Consider the following 27,420-nt stretch of genomic DNA (forward strand, 5'->3'; position numbering starts at 1 on the left):
CAGTACTGTTTTTATTTTTCAAATAATGTTTGATAGTTTCCTAATCTCTCAGTTTTTACTTTAACCTCCAAATCTAGTTATTGGTGCTCAGCTTCTCAGTGGTTAGAGGGCGGGTGTGTGTGTGTGGCTGTTTTATGTCTTGATTGCTAAGTTTTGGCTTTATGGTAGTCGTCCAGGAAGAAGGCCTTTTTGGAAGTTGGAATTTTCTTCATGGCCTAATAAACGATTGGTTTTGTCAAAGCTTCATAGACATTTGAAAGAATGTGCAATCTCTGTTATAATTAAAATATTAAATTTTATTTATTTTTAAGAATTTAAGTAAGGTTATTTAATGGTGCCATTCAATTCTGTAGCTTTAGTTTGGGGCTTCTTATTCTGTTGTTTTCTGAAAGAGACATATTTTCCCATTTTGTTATCTTCTAATAGAGCTGATCTTGTGTTCCTAACAATTTTTGCCTCATTTATGTTACTGCTATATTAGATTATTTTAAAGCTTTATGACTATTTAAAAATGTATTTATTTATATGTATATATATATTTTTTGAGATGGAGTCTCGCTCTGTTGCCCAGGCTGGACTGCAGTGGCGTGATCTCAGCTCACTGCAACCTCCGCCTCCCAGGTTTAAGCATTCTTTCTGCCTCAGCCTCCCGAGTAGCTGGGATTACAGGCACATGCCACCATGCCCGGCTAATTTTTTGTCTTTTTAGTAGAGATGGCCAGGCTGTTGGCCTAGCTGTTCTCAAACTCCTGACCTCAGGTAATCCACCTGCCTCAGCCTCCCAAAGTGCTGGGATGATGGGTGTGAGCTACCACTCCCAGCCCTAATTTTTTTTTCTTCTTACGATTTGGAAGTTCTGAGGCTGTTCTTATACTGCTTGCTGGTGGTTTTCTTTACATTGTCAAACTAGGATGTGTTTTTTTCATCTATTTCCAGTATTAAAATGAATGTAAATTTATTCCCTAACTTAAGACCTTTAGCACACATTTTGTTGTAATAATCATAGCCTAATTTCAGATTCTTAATTTTTCTGTATTATACCAGTCATTTTCAAGAAACCAGTACAGATTTTCCTGTCTTTATTGCTCACCATTGTATCTTAACCATTATGTCTTTATTTCTTGAACTGTCCATTTTGACTCACTGTTTTTATTTGACTGGATATTTTCCTCTAGGTTTTTGTATCAGCACCTGGGTGGCAGCTTGGGAAAGAGAGCCCTCCTGTAGTCCCAGTTATTAGGGAGGCTGAGCCAAGAGGATCACTTGAGCCCAGGAGTTCAAGGCTGCAGTGAGCTATGATTGTGCGACTGCACTCCAGCCTGGGCAACAGAGCAAGACCCCATCTCTTAAAAAATAAAATAATAAATCTTAAAAAGAAAACATGCAAGGTCATGTCCTGAATGCTTTTACCCTCAAAATGAATGAGAGTTTGGCTCTGTATAGAACTCTAGGATCATAATCCTTTTAACTGAAACTAATATTACTCTATTCTTTTCCTTTATTTACTTACATTCTTCCCAGTACAGTATTCCAAAGTTTGAAATATTCAGGCAGTGTTTCTCAGTGGTAGTAATGTGTAGGATTGTCTCTGGTATATTAACTGATTACCTTGAGGGAGGGAAATAGGACAGAGAGGAAATATAATAAATTCATTCTGTAAGTCAAGACCTTTGGCACACTTTTGTTCTGATGAGCATAATCTAGGTTCCTGTTAATTCTCTAGCACTCTTTTAAAGGAGTTTGTCTACTGGCCCCACAAACCCACATTTTTAAAGATAATCCTGACTTTTTGGATCTGCTATTGTTGGCTTCAAGATTTTTTGTTTTGACAGGGGAAAACATGAAAAACTCAATTTGTATGTTAGCTAATTAATGATCTGATAAAGAATCCTCATATAAATAATAAAATGTACATCGATTGATGGTAAAGTCATCTTGGTCCCTTCTCCTCATGCGTCTGACATACTTGTTACTTTGTTTTACAGGAATGGCAGGTTTTGCAGCAGTTGTTGCATATGGATTATACAAACTGAAGAGCAGGGGAAATACTAAAATGTCCCTTCATCTGATCCACATGCGTGTGGCAGCCCAAGGCTTTGTTGTAGGAGCAATGACTATTGGTAGGTTCCTACAGGAAATTTTCAAATTTTCGTTCCTCATTGAAATATTTCTTGATGATCAAAATAGGTAAATATTTTTAGCTGACTTTTTAGCAGTTTGAGAATATCACTTATTTTCATGTAGAAAATGAATTAATGAAGATAATTCAAGTAGTGACATAGTTTTTCTATGATATATCCTAAGATTTTAAAGAAATGAAAAAAATTCTGTCAATCACTGAGTTTATAATTTCATTCAAGAGCCTAGACATGTAAATGGGGTTGGTAGTAACATCTGTTATCTGGGAGAGACATACAATTGCTATTTTATTGTGTTTTCAAAGGAGAGATGCTTAAAGTGTAGATATTACGTGCTTTTATTGGCTTTATAATTCATTGACTTTATCTGGTATTATGTAGCAAGAGTGATTCCTTTCAAAGTTACCGGATAAATATTGATTGTTCTTTAAAAGAAATATTGTAATATGTGAAGTAGCCATACCAGCCCTTTACTACTTGGGAAACTACTGTATGTAAAAAGAATTTTAGAAATTTAAGATGTTTAAGAAGGCAAGAGTATAAGCTTCCTAGGGTCTTGTTCCCCTTGTAAATATTCCATGCTAGCAATGGTACTACTTTCAGCTGTTTTATGAACTGGTTTTTATTTTCCAATATTTAAGAAAATATTGAAATGCTTAACTAGCATTCTTTTTCTTTAGGTATGGGCTATTCCATGTATCGGGAATTCTGGGCAAAACCTAAGCCTTAGAAGAAGAGATGCTGTCTTGGTCTTGTTGGAGGAACTTGCTTTAGTTAGATGTCTCATTATTGAAGTTACCTATTATTGTTGAAAATAAACTAATTTGTATGGATTTAGATGGTAACATGGCATTTTGAATATTGGCTTCCTTTCTTACAGGCTTGATTTGCCTGGTGACCGAATTACTAGTGACTAGTTTACTAACTAGGTCATTCAAGGAAGTCAAGTTAACTTAAACCTGTCACCTAAATGTACTTGATAGTGTTGAAATGTCCACCTTCTTAAATTTTTAAGATGAACTTAGTTCTAAAGAAGATAACAGGCCAGTCCTGAAGGTACTCCCAGTTTGCTGCAGAATCTCGTATTTTGGATGTTGTATAAGAGTCCTATTTGCCCCAGTTAATTCAACTTTTTTCTACCTATTTTATGGACTGTCTGCTCTGTTAGAACTCTGTCCAAAAAGTGCATGGAATATAATTTGTAAAGTTTCCCACAGCTGACAATATATTTGCATGTGTTTAAACCAAATCCAGAAAGCTTACAATAGAACTGCATAAAGTAGTATTTATTAAAGAATCACAATTGTAAACATGAGAATAACTTAAGGATTCTAGTTTTGTTTTTTGTAATTGCAAATTATATTTTTGCTGCTGATATAATAATTTTTAAATGTCATCTTGAAATAGAAATATGTATTTTAAGCACTCATGCAAAGGTAAATGAACACTTTTTAAATGTGTGTGTTGCTTATTTTTTCCATAAGAATTGTAAACATTGAACTGAACAAATTACCTGTAATGGATTTGATTAATGACTTATGAGCAAGCTGGTTTGGCCAGACAGTATACCCAAACTTTTATGTATTACAGAAGGCTATTACACTTGTGAAATTCTCTTGTCTAATCTAAATTTACATTCCATGGCGATAACATGGTATATGTACTGTTATTAAACTAAGTGACCCATGTCAAATGTGTTGTGTTTATTTCATGAGGAAGAGCTTTCTGTAGAGGAACAAATTTGAGAACAAGTTTCAGGAAATTGCCTTTGTTGTTATTTTTATTTTTTGAGAAAGAATCATTCTCTGGCGCCTAGGCTGGAGTGCAGTGGCACGATCTTTGCTTACTGCAACTTCCACTCCCCGGGTTCAAGTGATTCTCCTGCCTCAGCCTCCCGAGTAGCTGTGATTACAGGCATGTGCCAACACGCCTGGCTAATTTTTGTATTTTTAGTAGAGATGAGGTTTCACCATGTTGGCCAGGCTGATCTTGAACTCCTGACCTCAGGTTATCCACCTGCCTTAGCCTCCCAAAGTGCTAGATTACAGGTGTGAGCCTCCACCCCCAGCTGATTATCCATATAATTATAACACTTTTCGATTTATTTTTAGTCACCAATAATTCCTTTTGAGAAATATTTAAGCCTAGCATATTTCTTTCTTCCCTCCTTCTCTACTAACCAGTTCTGGTCAATAATATTATTGGATTTTACTCTTATACTGTTCGTTCGTTTGTTTGTTTGTTTGTTTTGAGACGGAGTCTTGCTCTGTTGCTCAGGCTGGAGTACAGTGGCGTGATCTGAGCTCACGGCAACCTCCACCTCCTAGCTTCAAGCGATTCTGATGCTTCAACCTCCTGAGTAGCTGGGATTACAGGCGTGCACCACCATGGCCAGGCTAATTTTTGTATTTTTAGTAAAGGCGAGGTTTCACCATGTTGGCCAGGATGATCTCAAACTCCTGGCTTCAAGAGATCTATCTGCCTCAGCCTCCCAAAGTGCTGGGATTACAGGCATAATCCACCACACCTGACCTACTCTTGCACTGTTAAATGTGATTATACTTCTCTTTGACTTGTCAGCGTAGCTTTAGCTGATATGCTCTGGTGCCCAACTGTCATTGTATCAGTGAACTTCCACTTTCTTTCCCTTTTCTCTCAATTTTTGTTGTATCATTTCTACATTGTGAGGACATGTAATATTTACATTCTGTTGTCATCCTCACATTTCTTAGTTCCACAGTTTAAATATATTTGAAACTCAAACATTCCCAGTAATCTCTTGGTCAGCTGAAATTAATGATTTAACAGTTTCCTTAAGAAAGACTCATGGAACAATTTCCCTAAATTTTTGCCATGTCAAATATGTTTATCTGTAGCCTTTACACAGTAAAAACAATTTGGCTAGATAATACAATTCTCAGTTCATATTTTTCTGTGTTGCTATAGAGAAGCCTAAAGTCATGTGACATTTTTCTTACAAAAGTGATTTGATTTTTTGCTTGGCTGCTCAAATTATTCCTTTATCAAGTCCAATAACTCTTAACAGGTCTTGGTATTGACCTTTCTGGGTCAGTTTTCACCACATTTTCAGAAAATTTTCATTCTAGTTGATGAGTACTCTTGGTTTTGTTTAAATAACTAATTTGAGAGTCATTGATCTAGACAAATGGTAGAGGATGGGGGAGAAGAACAAGTGAAGGGTTAAGATGTTAATGAGTGTTCATGAGAAATTTGTGGGATTCCTTGCTGAAAAGAATGGTAAATGGTACATTAGGTGGTTCAAGTGGATGTGATACTATTTTTTATTGAATGAGAGCTGGGTTCATGGTTCTGCCACTCCTAACCAAGCAGCCATGGTTTTCTTGTTTATAAAATGGGGACAGTATCAGTGGCCTAGGGTTGTTGGGATTAAATACAATACTGATTGTGAAGGGCTTACTTAGCATAGCACCCAGTGCATTAGTAAGCTCAATAGATGATTGCTGTTTCCATTATTACTGTGTTAACTATGGGAATGCAGCAGCACAGGAGACACATGAGCCTTGCCTTCAGAATTTATAGTCTAGCAGGGAAGACTGGCATTAACTAAGTGATGACAATTGTAGGGGTCCAGGGAAAACTTTACCTTCACCCTCTGAAGGTTTACTGAAAAATCAATTGACAAAAGGCAGATTACTAGGAGAAAAAACATGCAATTATTTTAATGTGTGTATCATGGGGGAATGGCAGAATGATTACTCAGTAACCCAATAGGGTACAGATGTTTATATATCCTTCATGGGGAAGGGAAGATGGGGGAAATATGGGAATTTGAGGGATAATGAATTATTTTTAGGAGGATTCAGTGGACTTAGAGAACATATGATGGCCTAAGACAAAGTCTGTTGGCCTACAGAACAGATAATAGTTTGTCTGTCCAGATGTGTTGACAGATTTGTCTCTCTTCCTGCAATATGAATTAAACTAATGAAAACTCCATGCCAGTGTAGTGGCTCACACCTGTAATCCCAGCCCTTCGGGAGGCCGAGGCAGGCGGATCACTTGAGGTCAGGAGTTTGAGACCAGCCTGGCCAACATGGTGAAATCTCCTCTCTACTAAAAAAAATACAAAAATTAGCTGCACATAGTGGCACGCACCTGTAGTCCCAGCTACTCAGGAGGCTGAGGTGGGAGAATCACTGGAACCTAGGAGATCACACCACTGCACTCCAGTTTGGGCAACAGAGCGAGACTCCATCTCAAAAAAAAAAAAAAAAAGGAAAGGACCAGGAGTAATTTTTCCCCGCTTTGGCAGGTCTAGACTTTAAGCAGATAAGGAAACTTCATAGAACAGCTTCATGATGGGGAGGGGGTGGGTAGGAGGGGATAGGAGGTCAGAGAGACCTTGAGGCTGCGTCTTCATTTGGTCCAGCATGTCAAAGCATCGTATTTTGGGGTATTCATTTCTGAGTCCCAGCACAATAAAGGATGATAATTATTAGGTAGAGGATGCAACAGGAACATCCGGCTGGGTGAGCCTAACCCAGGGTTGGTGTTGGAGAAATTCTCCCTGAGGAAACAATGTTCTACTTTAAGGAGATAGTATGTTGATTTTTCATTGAGAGTTAAGAGTCCCTGGCTTAATGTTGGATGTTGTTGGAGTGTTGGTGTGTGTGATTGCTTCCATGCCTCTCCTCCAGTTGTCTGAGGGCATGATGGCCTTTCTTATCCAAAGCACGTGGCACGCATAAGTGTTCAGTGTTTGTTGAATTACTTAGAATTAAAAGGTTTGGAGCTTCTGTATTCAGGATCCTACTGTCCCTAGAAGATACATATTTCTAGTTAATGAACAACAGTGACATCTGGTGGTAAGAGTTGGAATTTCAGTCCACACTTAAAAGCCCCCTAAATACACTCGACTTCTGAATCACACAGACAGATTTTTGGAGTGGAAGGAGTATTGGTCATGTAGGCCATGTCTCTTGCCTCACAGACGAGGAACAGCTGCTCGGTTTCAGGGACTTGAAATTTAGGCTGTATCCCCATATACATCTGTAGTTTATCACATCATAACTACCAGACCAGAACAACACTGAATGAACATAAAGTATTTTAAAGTTCTCGAGTCAGAGTGGAACTGCCAAATATTATTTATACCCTTGGTCCCATTTGAAAGCTGTTTGAATAGAATAGGGGAATTTGGAGAGGCAGCTGGGACATACACCCTGACTGGTTTGCTACTTTTATCAGTGAATGATTTACCTGATACGAGTTCATGGAAGAACTAACACTGCTCATGCAATCTAGTTTCCTTGCCTACTTCCCCCTTAGTCACTGAATGAAGCAATAGAAAGAATTTGTTTTTAGCAAGACAAAAGTTAGAAAACTTTCCTCCTAAATTCAGCAGTAATAAGTGAGTCTACAGTGGAGGCCGGTGTCCAGTTGATCCCCTCAGAGGAACCTAAGAACAGGTCCTTGCAGTAGTATTCTGAGCTTCTTGTAACATTGGTGTAGGTCTTTTCATATCCTGAATATAATTCTGAAGTGTTAGGACTGACTAAAATTTTGCCATCTCATCTTTGAGTTATGGCCCTTACCTAATCTCACCTTGTCTACAACCGTATCTATTGTTTTCCCCATAGCGCCCCTTCCTAGCTCACTCATTTCTGTCAATGGTAACCCCATCTCCCACTGTCATCCCCTGAGCTCAAACCTCCTGGGCTCAAGCGATCTTCCCACTACCGCTCCCCAAGTAGTTGGACTACAGGCGTGGGCCGCCACACACAGCTGATACTTGTATTTTTTGTAGAGATGGGGTTTCACCATGTTGGTCAGGCTGGTGTCAACCTCCTGAGCTCAAGTGATCTGCCTGCCTCAGCCTCCCAAAATGCTGGGGTTACAGACGTGAGCCACTGTGCCTGGTGTGTATATATATGTATTTTTTAATTGAGAACACGCTGGAGTGCAGTGGCATGATCATAACTCACTGCAGCTCTGTCTCCTAAGCTCAAGCAATTCGCCTGCCTCGGCGTCCTGAGTAGCTGGAACTATAGGTGCACACCACCACACCTAGCTTTTTCAGCCTTTATAGAAAGGAAGCTGAAGAGATTCCCACATACAACTGGTCTTTACTGTGAAAGTGGTAAACTAAATACTATTAAGTGCATGAGGCATTGGGGACCTAGTTAATGAGAAAAATGAATAATTACTAGGATCAGGTGACTCACCCAAATGTTTTGAAAGACTGTGATGTGAGCCAAGAATGGAATTGAGAAATACGAGGGTAAAATACAAATACATTATTAACCTTGTGCTGAAGGCTTGGTGGAGAGCCAGGGTAGATCTCATCTATCGGAGAGGTCCCTTGGAACTAAGAATTGACGAATCTTGGCAGAACATTGAGTTTTCTAATAAAGTCAACATATGATGAGTGAGACCACATCTATACACACACATCTTAGACAAAATAGTTCCATGGATAAAATAAGATTTACTGTAGCCAAATGGTGTTAAGCTAAACACAAAATGTGCTGGAGGACTGTGGGAGGCTAGTAGCTACCAAAGCCCAAATCCATGGCAAATTGTACAGGCAGAACTTCCAGCACGAAGGGGCTTGAACCTGGAGAAAATGAACAATTTTTATCCATGTAGGGCTCCTGATTGTGAAGTGGAATAATTTAATAAGGCTTAACCCTGTGCCAAAAATATCTCTAGGCAGTTTGTTTCTGTTTGTTCTCAGTCCATGCTCACAATATCTTTCTGATGACTCTTTTGGCTTTGTGGGTGCCTGATGCTGGGAAGGGAGAGTCTCTGGACATGGGTCACAACCCACAGATATAAACGAGAGGCTTAGTGTTCCTGGTTCATGTCAGTTACACGTGACTGGTTTAAGTCTAGCCCCAAGAGATACTCATGGTATAATGACCAAATTGGATTTGGGGCCTGCAAAGCTGAGGTCTGGAATGAGAGCTATGAAGTGGAGAGAGCCAAATGAGGCCTTGGTTTTAAGCTATAGCAAAACTTACTTCCATTATCAGGCAAAACAGCTAAATCTGTAGTAATATATATGACTACTAAAATAATAAAGATAACTGAAGAGAATTTCACATTTTACAAAGCACTTTCATGACCTATTTGATTATCATGATAATAAAGGTACTATTACTATTTTAAGTAGAAAGTTGAGGTTTGTGACTTGACTAATGTCAGAGTCAAAACTCAGGTATTCCCACTTCTGACTTTGTTCAATTCATTTTTGTTTCTCATGGTAAGAGTACCACTGTTTATGTTATGTTTACTTATTTGTGGGAGACAGAATTTCAGGGAGGGGAAATATATTTGGTGACTATTATCATTGAGATAAATAAGCGTGGGTAAAGGTCCCACTTTAAAGTTGGAACTACATGGAACTGTGGGGAGAATCTAATTTAGGGATTAGGAAAAAAAGCCGTTAGACCCACACAAGTATGCGCAGCTGATTTTTAAAACCTTTATTGTGGCAAATATACATATAAAAATTACCATTTTAACCCTTTTTAAATGTACAATACAGTGGAACTAAGTATACTCAAAATGCTATGTAACCATCACCACCATCCACCTCTAAAATCTTTTCATCAGCCCAAACAGAAACTCCATGCCCTGTAAGAATAACTTTTGGTTGGATGCGGTGGCTCCCACTTGTAATCCTAGCACTTTGGGAGGTCTACGCAATTCACTTGAGCCAGGAGTTCGAGACCAACCTGGGCAACATGGGGAAACACCATCTCTACAAAAAATACAAAAATTAACTTGGTGTGGTGGTGTGAGCCTGTGGTCTCAACTACTTGGGATGCTGAGGTGGGAAGATCAGCTGAGCCCAGGTGGTCGAGGCTGTAGTGAGCTGTCATTGTGCCACTGCATTCCAGCCTTGGTGACAGAGTGAGACCCTGTCTCAAAAACAAACAAAAACCCCAAAACCTCTCTACTTCCCTGCTTCTTCCACTCCCTAGCATCCTCTATCCTACTTTCTGTCTCTATGAATTTGTTCATTCTAGGTACCTAATATACGTGGAATCATACAATATTTGCCATTTCGTGTCTGGCTTATTTCACGTAGCATAATGTTTTCAAGGTTCATCCAGAATTCAGAATTTCATTCTTTTCTAAGGCTGAATATTCCATGGAGTATATATACCACATTTTGTTTATCCATTCATCTGTCGAAGGTTGCTTGGGTTGTTTCTACCTTCTGGCTATCGTGAATAATGCTGCTATGAACATTGGCGTACAATTATCTGTTTGAGTCCCTTCTTTATTTTTTATTAATTTTTTTTTTTGTAGAGACGAGGTCTCGCTATGTTGACCAGGCTGATCTCGAGTTCCTGGCCTCAAGCAGTCCTGTACCTCAGCCTCCCAAAGGGTTGGGATTACAGGCATGAGCTACTGTGTCTGGCCAAATCCCTTCTTTCAAATCTTTTGGGCATATACTTAGAAGTGGAATTGTAAATCATATGGTAATTCAATGTTTAACTTTTTGAGGAACCGCCAAACTGTTTTCTACAGTGGATATACCATTTTACATTCCCACCGGCCATGCATAAGGGTTCCAAATTCTTCACATCCTGGCAAACACTTGTTATTTTCCATCTTTTGGATAATATCCATCCTAATGGGTGTGAAATGGTATCTCGTCGTTTTGGTTTGCATTTCTCTAATGGTTAGTGATGTTGGGCATGTTTTCATGTGCTTATTTGCCATTTGTATATCTTTGGATTAATGTCTATTGAAGTCCTTTACCCATTTTTGAATTGGGTTTTGTTGAAATAGCTAATCTGATTTTTGACAAAGGTGCAAAAGCAATTCAATGGAGGAAGCATAGCCTTCCAACAAATGGTGCTGGACCAACTGGACATCATAGGCAAAAAAAGCAAAAAAGAAACTTGACCTAAATTTCATACCTTTATATAAAAATTACAACAAAATAAATCATGGCCATAAAACTCTTAACACTTTTATAAAAATGGGGGGAAATCTTTGGGACCCAGGGCTAGGCAAAGAGTTTTAGACTTGACATCAAAAGCACAATCCACAAAAGAAGGAATTGATAAATAAATTGGACCTTGTCAAAATCAAAGCCTTTTGTTCTGTGAAAGCCCAAGTGAAGAGGATTAAAAGATGAACTACAGATTCGGAGAAAGTATTTGCAAACCACATATCAAACAATGGACTAGTATATAGAATATATAAAGAATTCTCAAAACTCGACAGTTAGAAATTGGGCAAAAGAGATGAACACACACTTCACCAAAGAAAATATACAGATGACAAATAAGCACATGAAAAAGAGGTTCAATATCATTATCTGTCATGTACATTAGAACCACAATGAGATATCACTACACACCTATTAAAACGACTAAAATAAAAATAGTGACAACATCAAATGCTGGCAAGGATGTGGAGAAATTGGATCACTTAAACATTTCTGGTAAGAATGTAAAGTGGAACAGTCACTCTAGAAAACAGCTTTGGCAATTTCTTCTAAAACTAGATATGCAGTTACCTTACTACACAGCATTTGCACTCTTGGGCATTTATTCCATAGGAATGAAAAGTTATGTTCACATAAAAACTTATATATGAATGTTTATAGCAGCTGAATCATAATTGCTCCTAACTGGAAACAAGCCAGATGTCTTTTAGTGAGTAAATGGTTAAACTGGTACATTCATACTACAACTACTCAGCAATAAAAAGGAATGGATTATTGATACACACAACAACTTGGATTAATCTCCAAGGAATTGTTCTGAGTAAAAAAAAAAAAAAAAATCCATCCTAAAAAGTCTACATACTGCGTTATTTCATTTATATAACATTTTTTATATGATAAAATTTTAGAAATGGAGGACAGACTGGTGGTTATAAAGGGTTAGGGACTAGGACAGGAGGAAAGAGGGAAGTGTATATAGTTATAAAAGCACAACAGAGTTCCTTGTGATGGTAAGTATTTGGTATCTTTTTTTTTTTTTTTTTTCTTTTGAGACAGAGTCTCACTCTTGTCACCCAGGCTGGAGTGTAATGGCACGATCTCAGCTCGCTGCAACCTCTACTTCCTGAGTTCAAGCGATTCTCATGCCTCAGCCTCCCAAGTAGCTGGGATTACAGGCAAGCACCACCATCCCTGGCTAATTTTTGTTATTTTTAGTAGAGATAGGATTTTGCCATGTTGTCCAGGCTGGTCTTGAACTCCTGGCCTCAATCTGCCCACCTCAGCATCCCAAAGTGCTGGGATTATAGGCGTGCATGAGCCACTGTGCCCGGCCAGTATTTGGTATCTTGATGGCTGTGGATACACAAACTGACACATGATAAATCAAAAGAAAAGTACAGTTAAATTGGAGAAATCTAAGAGGAGTAGGTTGTATCGATATCAATATCCTGGTTGTAATATTATACTAAAGTTCTGCAAATATTATCATTGTGGGAAACTGGAAAAGTATACAGGGGTCTCTATTATTTCTTACAACTGCATGTGATTCTATAACAATCTCAATACAATTTCAAATTAAAAAGCAAACAAAATACAAAGAGCAGTGTCCTACAGATACTTCTGGTTAGAGAAACAAAGTGGGCTGGAATTAACGAACATCTGTATACTCTACATGGGGAAATACTGGTAACCTAGATTGGATTCTCCAGCTTCTTGGATGATAAAATGTCAAGCTTATAAACTAAAGAAAATTCTCAAGAGAATTTTGGGCAGAAAAAAGATGGCATGAGAGCCTTACTGGTGACAGTGGAAAAGTAACAAATCTAGAGGAAAATCATCCCTGGGTTTGAAAAAATGGGTTACTGCAAAAATGATATCCTTGTCAAAAATAATCCTTGGATTGCTGGAGCAAATGTTACCCCCTTTCCCAAACTTTTTAATACATACATTCTAGAACGTCTGTTCTGAAATTCTCCTGCATCCCTTATTTTCTCACAGCATGTTCTTACTTTAATGAAAACCTGGCTTTCTGCTAGGAACCATGCTTTCCAGAAGCCCTCTAAGTAGACCTGGCTAGTCCTTTTCCTATGCCACATAGTCCTATCGTGGTCATGAGGCAAACGAATGATACTCCCCACTACACACACCATATAAAAAGACCCTAATCCTTTGGGGCTCACATCTACTTGAATCCTACTCTTTATCTTGTCTCTTTGCTGCCACCTGTATATTTATAGGTCTCCCACCCTCAGGTCACTAGGCAGCAACTGGAGACCAGTGGAAAAGATCTGTTTTTCCTGTATCAGAAAACTTCGGGTTTACACTTGCAGTGCTGATGGCAGTCTAGTGCCATATCTTATGTATGCATGTCTATGGGATGGGTATTCATTCACCTTATGAGGAAAAAAAATAGAAAAACAACTACCAAGATTTTCAAATTATGAAGGCCTGGATAAATATTTGACCAGGCGCGGTGGCTCACGCCTGTAATCCCAGCACTTTGGGAGGCCAAGGCGGGCAGATCACCTGAGGTCAGGAGTTCAAGACCAGCCTGGTCAACATGGTGAAACCCCGTCTGTACTAAAAATAAAAAAATTAGCCGGGTGTGGTGGCGGGTGCCTGTAATCCCAGCTACTCGCAAGATTGAGGCAGGATAATCGCTTGAACCTGGGTGGTGGAGGTTGCAATAAGCCAAGATCGCGCCACTGCACTCCAGCCTGGGCGACACAGCGAGACTCTGTAGATAGATTAGATTAGATAGACAGAGAGATAGATAGATAGACAGACAGACTGACTCCCTTGAACCATCTTTCCTAGAAATTTGCCTCCCACCCCCATATTGCCCTGAAATATAGTAATGTCTTAAATTGGAAGGTGCAGTTAAAAAAAAAAAATGCAAGTGTTTTCCTCTATGAAAATAAACGCTGTTCATTATTTTAAAAATCCTTTAAAGTGTAAAAATAAACACAGCACTGCTATTCTACCGGCCAAATATAACTACTTTTAATACTTCTATTTCAGTATTGTTTTAGTGCCAGGTTTGAAATAAACGCAACTTTATTTATTTAGCATTGCTATATTGCGTCCTGCTTCCTTCACTCACCATCGTAACATGACCTTTCCCCACACTGTTTCACATTTTTCAAATATATCTGAACGGCTACTTTAAATTTCATGGTGAGATCGTTCGCTGTTTAACTCCCCAGCAGGAGAGAGGAATGGGCATCTCTGTACAGAACGTTTGGTCCACAAAACTTTCTAAAAAATATACTCCAGAAGATTTAAAATCTCCAGCGCACTCGAGATGGTGCCCCTTCGAATCCAGCCCAGCGCGCCCTCAGCGCCTCAGTCACTTTCAGAACTCTTGGCGCCCCCTCGGCCCCCGTAGAGACGCGTTGAAAACGCGCGAGTGACGTCGCTGGTTTCCCTGGTGACGGTTTCCCGGGCAGCGCGTGCCGGCGTCCGGAGTAGGTGACCTAGTCGCTGCAGTCCGAGAAGAGAGAAGTGGAGAGAGACCGCTGTAAGTGCCGGGGAGGGCGGAAGGGCCGGGCCGGAGCCAGGAGAGAGCCCGCAGCCGCCGGGGGCGCGGACCCGATCCTGAGCGCAACCCCAGCCCGAGCGTGCTGCCACCGGCCGGGCGCCGGGCGCCCGCGAGGACTCCCTCTTGGTCTTTTGAATCTTCACACACAGCCCTCTTCTTCCCCAGGAAGACGCTTATTTTCCATGCAGTACATGGGTTGGTGAGGCGCGGAGGGTGGGTCGCTTGCCCCAAAGTCATAGCGTAGATGGCACAGTCAGAACTCGAACTCAGGTCCGCCTGACAAGCGCTGTCTGTTGGGCCTCTGCCGGAGTGCCCTCTCGCACCGCACTGAGATGGGACCCGGCGGCGTGCACTTCCCCATCTCCCAGTCCCCCTTCCAGGCCCAGCCCCCACATGACTGCTGGGGGACTCGCAAGAGGGAGTTCCCCTCCACGCGCGGACTCCAGCCTGGAGAACCAGAGCATCACCCCGCTCCCATCCCAAACCCATCCCTACGTAGATGCTAGCAGTGTATAGGGCGCCAAACTAGGCATCTGCGGGCGGCTCCCCTACACCTCCAGGCCTTCAGGCTGTTGTTGAGAATACTCGAAAAGAACACAGTAAAAGAAAAGAAGAAAGTGAACCCGGGAGGTGGAGCTTGCAGTGAGCCGAGATCGCGCCACTGCACTCCAGCCTGGGGGACAGAGCGAGAGTCCGTCTCAAAAAAAAAAAAAAAAAAGAAAGAAAGAAAAAAAAGAAAAGAAGAAAGAGAAGGAGAGAGGAAGAGAAAAACAATGAAAGAAAGTGGCAGGCCAATGGGGCAAGGGGTCTCAGTCCTTTCTCACTGGTCCCTGTCACCTATGCACTCAACAGCCTGTGGGATCTTGCTGCCTCATAGGACTCCCGAGTGGGTGCCACTCTTCCCACTCCCTGGCTCTAAATCCTACTTGAGCCAAGAGTTCTTTCCATACAGCTCTAGCCTTTATTTTATTATTTTTGATTATTATTACTGGTTTTTTTTTAGACGGAGTCTCGCTCTATTGCGCAGGCTGGAGTGCAGTGGCGCGATCTCGGCTCACTGCAAACTCTGCCTCCCAAGTTCAAGCGATTCTCCTGCCTCGGGTTCTTGAGGAGCTGGGATTACAGGCACCCGCCACCATGCCTGGCTAATTTTGGTACTTTTCCTAGAGACAGGTTTTCACCATGTTGGCCAGGCTGGTCTCGAACTCCTGACCTCAGGTGATCCGCCCACCTCAGCCTCCCAAAGTCCTGGGATTACAGGCATGAGCCACTGCGCCCGGCTTAGCCTTTACTTTTAAAAGAAAATTAATAGACTTAAAGCAGATTTCCGGAAGCATTGAACAAAAAACATTTCCTTTATACATTCCATATTCCCGTTTCCTCTGTTGTTAACATCTTCCACATTGCATTGGTGTGGTACATTTGTTATCGTTGATACAACTATATTGGTATGTTATTACTAACTAAAGTCCATAGTTTACGTTAGAGTTCATTTGTTGTTGTTGTGTTGTTGTTATTGTTGTTTTGAGACAGTCTCACTTTGTCACCCAGGCTGGAGTGCAGTGGCCTGATCATGGCTCACTGTAGCCTGGAACCTCTGGGCTCAAGCAATCCTCCCACCTTAGCCTCCTGAGTAGCTGGGAACACAGGCACATGCCACCATGCCCGGCTAATTTTTTTATTTTTTGTAGACATATGGTCTTGCTATGTTGCCCAAGTTGGTCTCAAACTCCTGGCCTCAAGTGGTCCTCCCATCTTGGCTTCCTAGAGTGTTGAGATTACAGCTGTGAGTCACCACACCTGGCCAGCATTCATTGCTTTAGGTTGTACAGGTCTACAAGTTTTGCTAAATGTTTAATGCTATGTATCCACCATTAAAGTATACAGAACAGTTTCACCTCCCTAAAAACCTCCTAGGCTTTACTGTTCATTCCTCCTTCCCACCAACCCCTGGAAACCACTGATATTTTTCATTTAGAAGGGATTCACAACCACTGATATCTTTTACTTCTCTGTAATTTTGCCTTTTCCAGAATATTATACAGTTTGCAATTATATAGTACGTAGCCTTTTCAGACTGGCTTCCTCACTTAGCAATATACATTTAGGTTTCTTTCATGTCTTTTTGTGGCTTGATAGCTCATATCTTTTCATCACTCAATAATATTCCCTGATATGAGTGTACCAGGTTATCTGTTCACCTGTTGAAGTAAATCTTGTTTTTTTCTATGTTTGGTAATTATGAATAAAGCTATGAACATTTCATGTGCAAGTTTTTGTGTGGCTATATTGTTCAACTCATTTGGATAAATATGATTACTGGATCACGGGGCAAGACTATGTTTAGCTTTGAAAAAGACTACCCAATTGTCTTGCAAAGTGGCTTTTCCGTTTTGCATCCCCACCAGCAATAAATGGAAATTCTTGTTGCTTCACATTCTTGCCATCATTTGATGTTGTCAATGTTTTGGATTCTAGCCATTCTAATGGGGTATAATGGTATCTCATTTTTGTTTTAATTTGCAATTTCCTAATTATATATGATGCTGAACATCTTTTCATGTCTATTTGCCATCCGTGTTTCTTTTTTGTTGAGGAGTTTGTTCAGATCTTTTGCCCGCTTTTTAAATTATTATTATTATTATTATTTTTTGAGATGGAGTTTCACTCTTATCGCCCAGACTGGAGTGCAATGGCATGATCTCGGCTCACTGCAACCTCCACCTCCCAGGTTCAAGCAATTCTCCTGCTTCAGCCTCCTGAGTAGCTGGGATTACAGGCTCCTGTCACCATGCCCAGCTAATTTTTATATTTTTAGTAGACACAGGGTTTCACCATGTTGGCCAGACTGGTCTCGAACTGCCGACCTCAGGTGATCCACCCACCTCGGCCTCCCAAAGTTCTGGGATTACAGGCATGAGCCACACCCTGACCTTGCCCACTTTTTAACTGGGGTATTTTCTTATTATTAAGTTATCAGAATTCTTTGTATATTTTGGATATAGTCCTTTGTCAAATATATGTCTGGCAGGTTTTCTTCCAGTCTCTATGGCTTCTCTTTTCTTTCATTTTATTGTTTTTTATTTTTTTTATTTTTTGAGTCTTGCTTTGTAGCCCAGGCTGGACTGCAGTGGAGTGATCTCAGCTTACTGCAACCTCCACCTCCCGGGTTCAAGCGATTCTCCTGCCTCGGCCTCCCGAGTAGCTGGGATTATAGATGTGCGCCACCACGCCTAGCTAATGTTTGTATTTTTAGTAGAGACAGGGTTTCACCGTGTTGGCCAGGCTGGTCTTAAACTCCTGACCTCAGGTGATCCACCTGCCTCAGCCTCCCAAAGTGCTGGGATTACAGGCATGAACCACCGCTCCCGGCCTCTTCATTTTCTCAGAGTTTTATGTTTCTCCTAGTATAGATCTTACACATATTTTGTAAGATTTATTCCTAAGTATTTCAATGTTTATGTTAATATATATGGCATTGCATTTTTAACTTGAGTTTTCCATTGCTTATTGCTAGTATGTGGGAAACCATTTGACTTCTGTATATTAACCTTACTTCTTGCAACCTTGCCGCAATCACTTATAAGTTCCAGGAGTTTTTTTTGTTTTTTTTTTTTAAATAGATTCTTTGAGATTTTCTGCATAGACAATCAGTCATCTGCAACCAAGGCAATTTTATTTCTTCCTTTCCAAAATATGTATCTTTTGTTTCCTTTTCTTGGCTTATTCCATTAGGTAGAACTTCTAGTATGATGCTGAATGAGAGTGGAGAGAAGAGACGTCTTGCCATGTTCCCAGTTTTAGGGGGAAAGCGTGTAGTTTCTCACCGCTAAGTATGATGGTAGCTGTGTGTTTTTTGTAGATATTCTTAATCAAATTGAAGAAGTTCCCTTCTATTCCTAGTTTACTTAGAGTTTTTATCATGAATGAGCACTGGATTTTGTCAAATGCTTTTTCTGTGTCTATTAATATGATTGTGTGACTTTTCTTCTTTAGCCTGCTGATGTGATAGGTTTATGTTAATTGATTTTCTAATGTTAAACCAGCCTTGCATACCTAAAGTAACTCCTATTTGGTCATGTGGTATAATTTTTCAAATACATTGTTGGATTCAATTTGCTAATATTCTTGGAGAGGAAGTTTTTTTTTTTTGAGACAGGATCTCGCTCTTTCGCCCAGGCTGGAGTGCAGTGGCGCAATCATGGCTCACTGCAGTGAGAGGAAGGTTTGAGAATTACCTTCCTTCCTTTCACCTGACTGGCCAATCGAACTCTTTCTTTGCTGCAAAACTGGCTGTTTTCCATGTATTGGTTTTCTGGACAGCAGGCAAGATAAACCTGTCAGGCTATTACTTGCTTCCAGCTGCCTCTTCTTCCTCTTCCTTCTCCTTCCCTCTCTCACACCTCGTCACTCTGCACCTTCTCCTCATGCTGCTTTGTTCATACTCTAGGTTTCAACTACCTGAGGCTCCAGCTCAGACTTCCCTTCTGAACCCCAGACCCACTCAGCATCTCAGCCAGCCAGCTGCCCACCCAGCACTCAAAGTCCACCACCTTGTCTGCAGCGTGGAAAACTGCTCCTCTGTCAGGGCCTGCTATCTCCCCAATCACTCAAACCCAAACCACCTAGGTTTCTCCCCTCTCCTTCTCCGCATAGCTGCCTTCAGTCCCTTCCATTTGGCAGCAATTCCTGTTCCCCCTTCTCCATCTCCACTGCTGCAGTTTTGATTTAGGCCCGCATGGCTTCCCAGAGACCCCCTCCTAACTAGGCCCTTTGCCTCCAGCTCTGCGGAAGGCAAAGGTGATCCTGTGTACACCCTCTGAACATCCCCAACACCTCAAGATAAAGTCCAGCCTCCTTAGCTGGGCAGATCAGACCCTCCTTCTGGTGCCTCCCCAAATGTGCCCTGCCCTCTGGCCATTCTGAACCCTTCATAGTTCCCCACACTCATCACATTCTCTGCACATGCTCTTCCGGCAGGAAAGCCCTCTGCCCCCTACTCAGGCACCGTCCCTTTCCCACCCAGGCCAATTTCTTCTGCGTTCAACTTCAAATTGACTGAGATGCCTGTCTCTCCTGTAGCCTCTCTCTTCCCAGACAGCCTCTCAGAGCAATTAATACCTCTCATTCTCAAACCAGCTTAATGTTAGGCGTACCTGGGAAGCTTTAAAGATACAAAAATAGCCGGGCATAGTGGTACACGCCTGTAGTCCCAGCTACTCAGGAGGCTGAGGCAGGAAAATCGCTTGAACCCAGGAGGCAGAGGTTGCTGTGAGCTGAGATCATGCCATTGCACTCCAGCCTGGGCAACAAGAGCGAAACTCCATCTCAAAAAAGTAAAAATAAAAATAGACACCCTGGCCACAGCCCAGATCAATTAATTCCAAATCTCCACTGGCCTCATGAATAGCACAGATTAGATACTAATACTCTGGGGGCCGGTCTGGACCATAGGTGTCCTCTCAGTGCAGACATTGCTATCTATCCCAGAGGCTTCACTGGGCCAAGAACACCACTTTTCATACAGTGATAATGATAATTATTTCCATGCATTCTTTCACTTAATCTCACAACCTCCCTGTGAAGTTCGTAAGTATCAGAGTCCCATTTTACAAATGGGAAAGGAAAGCAAAGAGGTTAAGTAATTTGCCTGGGGCACAGTGTACATTCAATGAGTACCAGTTCCTCAGTGAATTCAAGTGCAAATTGAGAGTGGAAAAGGAGAAAAGCTTTACAAGTTACTGTATTCATTCATTCAGTGATAATTCTACAAACATTAGTTGAAGGCCTGTTCTGGGCAAGATGCTGAGAATTAGCAAATAAGATATTAGGACCCCTGCCCTTAAGAGGTCTCTTTGTAAAGGGAAGTAATATAAATAAAATAATAGATAATTATAATACACTGAGGTTAAGTTTAGTGATCAAGAGGTGCCCTAGGGATTCTGGGAGTCCACAGGGTACCCTGAGGGGAATCCTAGAGGCTAACTGGGAGTTAGTGGGAAAGTAAAGGGCTGGGATGGGGAGGCCTGGGAGGAAGGCCTCCCAGGTAGAGGGAGTGCCTGAAGCCTGCCTGAGATGCCACCAGGCTTAATCCTCAACAGGAGCCACAAACTCAAAGCATCTGCTGTGGCTGATGGGAAATAAAAGTGAATTCAGCAGGTTTAAGAGAAAGAACAACATTTATGTGCAGTGATAATGGGCAGCTGATGAGCCAGCTGCAGCATCTGGAAGTGGCAGGGATGGTGGTTTAATGGAAAGAACATATTGTGCACCAAAGGAACTCTGCATAGCAGCTGCTGTCCATGTGGAACTATGGGCCCAGCATTGCCAGATCTGTAAACTTTTATAAGAGAAGCTGGTGTAAACCAAACATAAAATTCAGAGGTCCCCCAACCATCTGAATGGATTTCCTTCTCAGCCAGTACACTCTGAAGTTAACCTGAAAGACCAGTTAAGGCCTTGATGGGAAGCGGCGGGTGGGACATGCCTCATTATGCCCTCCTCCCTTCTGGAATTCAGGAGAAGTTGACCAACGTTTAATTAACATCAACACAGACCTTAAGTCTGATAAGAATCATTTACAATCTATTATCTCCGAAGCCTGCTACCTGGAGGCTTCATTTGCATGATCAAATGATCTTATTCTAACCCAGACATTCCTTTCTATTTATAGTAACTCTTTGAACCAATTGCCAATCAGAAAAATTTTAAATCTATCTGTGACCTGGAAGCTCCCCTCTCCCAACCTTGGAGTTGTTCTGCTTTTCTGGACCAAATCAGTATATATCTTAAATGTATTTGATTGATGTCTCAGGTCTGCTTGAAATGTATAAAACCAAGCTGTGCCCTGACCACCTTGGGCACGTGGTCTCAGGATCTCCTGAGGGCTGTGTCACAGGCCATGATCACTCATATTTGACTCAGAATAAATCTCTTCAGACTGGGCAAGGTGACTTACACCTGTGATCCCAGCATTTTGGGAGGCTGAGGCGGGCAGATCACTTAAGGTCAGGAGTTCAAGACCAGCCTGGCTAACATGGTGAAACCATGTCTCTACAAAAACATACAAAAATTATCTGGGTGTGGTGGTGCATGCCTATAGTCCCAGCAACTCAGAAGGCTGAGGCAGGAGAATTGCTTGAGCCCAGGAGGCGGAGGTTGCAGTGAGTCAAGATTGCACCACTGCACTCCAGCCTGGGTGACAGAGCGAGACTTCGTCTAAAAAAAAAAAAAAAAAGAGTACTTCTCTTCAAATATTTTACAGAGTTTGACTGCTTTTGTTGACACTGGAAATCTGATATTGAAATTGCAATTATTTGAATGTCTGTGAGAGCCAAACAAAAATGTCTGTGGGATGTGTTAAACTAACTATAGCCTAAAGCTGCTTTCTTATATATTCTAAGTTCAGCCTAAAGGTTTCTCTGTACGTAGTAAACTGTAACCTAACTAGATATTTCAACAGACTGTAACCTACTCTTGTACAAGTCACAGAGTTTCAGCCAATCACAGGCAGCCAGCTATTCAAATTATATTCAAAAAAGGCAAACAGCCAGCTGTAATCAGTTCAGTTGTTTCTGTACCACACTTGTGCTTTCTGTTTATCACTTTCCTTTTTCTGTTCATAAATCTTATTCAACTAGGTGGCAGCCCAGGAGTCACTCCTAATCTATTCTGGTTCTGGGGGCTGCTAGACTTGTGAATCATTCTTTGCTCAATTAAATTCTGTTGAATTTGATTTGTTTAAAGTTTTTCTTTTTTTATGCTGGAGACAGGGTCTCACTGTCACCCAGGCTAGAGTGCAGTGGCGCGATCACAGCTCATTGTAGTCTCAACCTCCCGGGCTCAAGCTATGCTTCCACCTTGGCCTTCCAAAGTGCTGGAATTACAGGTGTGAGCCATCATGCCTGCCTAACGTTTGTCTTTTAACAGAGGATATAGCCTTTGGGCCAGCCATTATACTCGCATGTATTGTTTATTATAGTGAAAGAATACAGGTCAAAATCAGCAAAGAGGCACATAGGGCAGAGTCCAGGAGACACCAGGTGCAAGCTTCCGGTTGTCTTCTCCCAGTAGAGTCATGCTGACAGTACTTACTTCTACCAGAAACAATTCATGGCAACTTACATGAAGTATTGCCAGCCAGGGAATCTCCCCTGAGTCTTGGTGTCCAGGGTTTTTATTAGGAGATGGTTATATAGGTACAGTTGACCTTAGTCACTCAGTTTCCAGCCTCCTCCAGCCTACCCCACACCTGGCAATGAATCACTTTGTTAATTAACATGGACTGGAATGGCCCAAGGCCCCCAGGTGAAGAAAAACACTCTCATCGGGAAGGGTGGTCCAAGGGCTCAGAGATTCTCTCTTAGGAGCGGGTCAAAGGCCAAACCTGTTTTTTGGAATGTGTGGGTGTGGACAATACAGGTTTTCTGAGTTAATTCTTTATAGTTCTCTTACTGGGCAGAGCTGCCTGGTAAGGAATTTCAACATAACACCAGCTCCTGCTTTTGTTTGACCTTTGCCAAACCCTGGGCTCAGCCCACAGCACATTAAAACCACCTGGGCAGCAGTTATCCCATCCCACACCTGGTCTCCACTCCAGACTAATTTAAATCAGATTGTCTAGGGGTGGGGCCTGGTTATCAGCATTTTTAGATTGTTTCCTGGGGATGTGGTATTGAAGCAAGTTTAAGAGTAACTGGGTACAGGCTCTGGGACCACTCCTGTGTGAGAGATGGAGATAAGTATATTGAGAAGGTACAGATAGAGCAGTTGAGGCTGTTTGGGCAGGTAGAGTATTCCTCCTGGAGGGTCAGAAAAGGACCATGGTATTCGTGCTGGGTGTAGGAGGATCAGCAAGATTTAAGCCTTGGAGGGAGAAGGCAGTAGAGGAACAGAGGAGCAAGTCAACACAACTAGCTAGAACTTGGCATTATGAAAGGGGAAACAGGCTAGAAGGACACAGAGGCCACATCCAAAGCACTTAAAGCCATTAGACTTGGCTTTGTGGCTAAGGGGCATCTGCTGAAGCTTTTGCACAGGAGTCTGTCAGACTCAGAACTGTGGTTTAGAGAAACTAGTCCCTCAGCAAATGTTATTCATTTGTTCCTCAAGTGTTCATTCCATGCCGGCTACATACCAGGCCCTGCTATAGGCACTGAGGATACAGCAGTGAACAACACACAGTGCCTGCCATTGTGAAGCCGGTGGGGAGGGAGAGAGGCAGTCAACAAATAAACAAATCAAAATATAATGTGTCAGGTGACTGTCAGTGCCATGGTGGAAGACGAAACAGGGCAAGGGCATGGGGAGTGAGGGCAGGGATGCCTTCTACAATAGGATATGAGGAGACCTCTGTGATAAGGTGACATTTGAGAGGAAGTAGGTAAGGTGGATGTCTGGGGGAAAGGCATTCCTGGGAGAAGTAACAGCAAGTGCAGATACCCCAAGGTGGTTATGAGCCTGGTATCAGTGGGAATGGAGACATGGGGGAAGATTTTAGGACATTTATGGAAAATAAACAAGATTTATGATCAATTGGATGATAGGTAGATGATGTGGCTTGAGGTTGGTTTAAGGCAGGGATGCTTACCACTGGCTACACTTTAAAGTCGTGAGGGGAGCTTTTAATAATTCCAGTGTCTGTGCTCTAGTATTTCATTTATGTGAAGTTCAAACAGACAAAACATCAAGAATGTATAAGAAACTGATCACTCAGTAACAGTGAGTGATTGTATTGTGAGTGTAAATTGTGTTGTCTAATACAATTTTAAAATGGTCAAAAAATGTGAATAGACACGTCACAAAAGAAGATATACACATGGTCAGCAAGCTCATGAAAAGATGCTCAACATAACTAGTCAGCAGAGAAATACAAATTAAAACCACATTGAGATACCATTTTATTTTTATTTTAAATAATTATTTATATTTTATTTATTTATTTATTTATTTTGAGACAGAGTCTTGCTCTGTCACCCAGGTTGGAGTGCAATGGCGCAATCTTGGCTCACTGCAACCTCGCCCAGGCTGGAGTGCAATGGCTCAATCTTGACTTACCGCAACCTCTGCCTCCCAGGTTCAAGTGATTCTCCTGCCTTAGCCGGCTGAGTAGCTGGGATTACAGGCCTGTGTCACCACACCTAGCTAATTTTTGTATTTTTAGTAGAGATGGGATTTCTTCATTTTGGCCAGGCTGGTCTCGAACTTCTGACATCAGGTGATCCACCCACCTCAGCGTCCCAAAGTATTGCGATTACAGGCATGAGCCACCATGCCCAGCCTACTTATTTATTTTTTTTGAGATGGAGTTTTGCTCTTGTTGCCCAGGCTGGAGTGCAATGGCGTGATCTCGGCTCACTGCAACCTCTGCCTCCTGGGTTCAAGCAATTCTCCTGCCTCAACCTCCCGAGTAGCAGGGATTATAGGCACATGCCACCATGCCTGGCTAATTTTGTATTTTTAGTACAGATAGGATTTTATCATGTTGGTCAGGCTAGTCTCGAATTCCTGACCTCAGGTTATCCACCTACCTTGGCCTTCCAAAGTGATGGGATTATAGGCATGAGCCACCACGCCCGGCTGAGATACCATTTTACATACTAACGAGAAAGTCTAAAATTTAGACTGACCAGACTAAATGCTGACAAGGATGGAACAACTGGGACTCCTGTACATTGCTAGTAGGAATGTAAAATGGTACAGCCACTCTGGCAAACAGTTTAGCAGTTTCTTGTGAAGTCAAACATAAATTTACCATATAAACCAGAATTTTCACTTTTAGGTATTTACCCAAGAGAAATAAAAACGTGCATTCACACAAATACCTTCTTATACATGAATGTTCATAATGGCTTTATTCATAATAGCCAAAACTGGAAACAGCTCAGATGTCCAATAACAGGTGAATGTATAATCAAATTGTTATTTATTTAAACAACATAATATTACTCAGTAATAAAAAGGAATGAGCTTATAATGCATGCAATGACATGGATGAATCTCAAAAAGGTAGTGCTGAGCAAAAATGGAGCCAGACACAAAAGACTAACTACTGTATGATTCTAGTTATATGAAATTCCAGAAAAAGCAAAACTGGAGTGAACAAAAGCAGACCATAGTTTGCCTGGGATTGGGATTGGGATTGGCAGGGAAATTGACTGCAAAAGGGCACGTGGAGGATTCTGGGGTGATGAAATGTTCTTTCATGATGGTGGCAGTGGTTTACACAGGTGAATATATTTGTCAAAACTCATTTGTACACATAAAATTGGTGGGTTGTTGTTTTTTTTTTTTTTTTGGGACAGGGTCTCACTGTTACTTGGAATGAAATGCAATGGCACAATGATGGTTCACTGCAGCCTCCACTTCCTGGGCTCAAGCAATCTTGCCACCTCAGCCTCCTAAGTAGCTGGAACTACAGGCATGCACCACCACAGCCAATTTTTTGTAGAGATGAGGTTTCGCCATGTTACCCAGGCTGGTCTCAAACTCCTGGTCTCAAGCAGTACACTAGCCTTGGCCTCCCAAAGTGCTGTGATTACAGGCATGAGCCACTGCACCCAACGTGGTATATTTTATTGTACATAAATTATTCTTTGATAGACTGACTAAAAAGAAACCAAACAAAATTAATCTTCAATGGTAGCAGTCAGAATAATGATTGTCTTGGGGGATGATTCACTGGAAGGGGCACAAAGTAGCCTGCTCAGGGACTGGAAATGCCCTATACCTTGATCTGGGTAGTCACCACAGAGGTATATGTCTATGGAAAGATTCACTGAGCCGTATGGTCAGGATTTATGTACTTTATTGCATGTGAATTATACCTGAATTTAAAAAGAAAAAGAAGAAATGATGGCCAAGCCCCATTCCTAGAAACTGGGATTTAGTTGGTCTGGAAATGGTCCTAGGCATTGTTATATATGAGTTCCTAGGGGATTTTAATGTTCAACCAGAGCTGAGAGCTATTGATTTAAGGGACAGGCAAGAGTCAAGTGTTGAGTCTGAGTAGTGGAGACTATTCTGATGCTGTGTGCAATCTGTTGGCATGTTCAGGAATTGGGGAGGATGCTCAGCTCAACCTTGGCTTTCTAGTGATCTGAGTTGAGGTTGGAGCTTCCAAGCTTCTGCATGGACATACATGCAACGCGAAGCAGTAAACTTCAGGGTTGGGGCCACAGACAGGGCGGACTGTGTGCTGAGTGCTCGGTGTGGAGTTTGCTTCAGCTCAGGCTTCTTTTCTGATGCTTAGGGCAGGATGGCAGCAGATGAAGCCTCACAGAACATTTTGCGGCTCCAGTTCAAGGCAATGCAGGAGATGCAGCACAAACGGTTACAGAAGCAGATGGAGAAAAAGAGGGAAAAAGAACTGAGCCTCAAAAGCAGAGCTGATGACCCAGAGGAGCCCTTGGAGGTCTCAGATGGCCTCAGCCTTCTCCACACAGGGGAGCCAAACTCGAAAAACAGCTTTGAGAAGAGGTAAATGCAAGTTTGAAATCTCTCAGGGGTGTGTGTGCGTGTACCACAGGAGCTATAGCAAAACTTGTAAAATGCAGCTAAAGTAATAGAAGGAAGCTTAGAGCCTTAATTATAGCTGCATTTAACAAGTTTTCATACAGCTTCTGTGGTCAATTCATTCTAAATGCTTTATAATACATATTATGATTTATTCTTAACCCACAAATAATTTAGGAGTATAGGGTGTTTTTCTAGTTCCAAACATATGATGAGTTTTGGGTTTTCTTGTTTTATTTCTATTTTTTATTATTGATTTCTTTTTTTTTTTTTTT

At 41.5% G+C, this 27,420-nt stretch overlaps 1 protein-coding gene across 1 annotated transcript in view; it reads left to right on the forward strand.

Moving 5' to 3' along the window:
- Nucleotides 1-27,420, forward strand: part of CCDC13 (coiled-coil domain containing 13) — a 90,807-nt gene that overhangs the window by 12,233 nt on the left and 51,154 nt on the right. Inside the window, 1 exon segment of the mRNA XM_011984312.1 lies at nucleotides 26,883-27,115. Within this exon segment, the coding sequence (XP_011839702.1) occupies nucleotides 26,883-27,115 (233 nt within the window).

This window comes from Mandrillus leucophaeus, unplaced genomic scaffold, assembly GCF_000951045.1.
Source record: "Mandrillus leucophaeus isolate KB7577 unplaced genomic scaffold, Mleu.le_1.0 Scaffold265, whole genome shotgun sequence".
In the NCBI taxonomy this organism is placed as follows: domain Eukaryota; kingdom Metazoa; phylum Chordata; class Mammalia; order Primates; family Cercopithecidae; genus Mandrillus; species Mandrillus leucophaeus.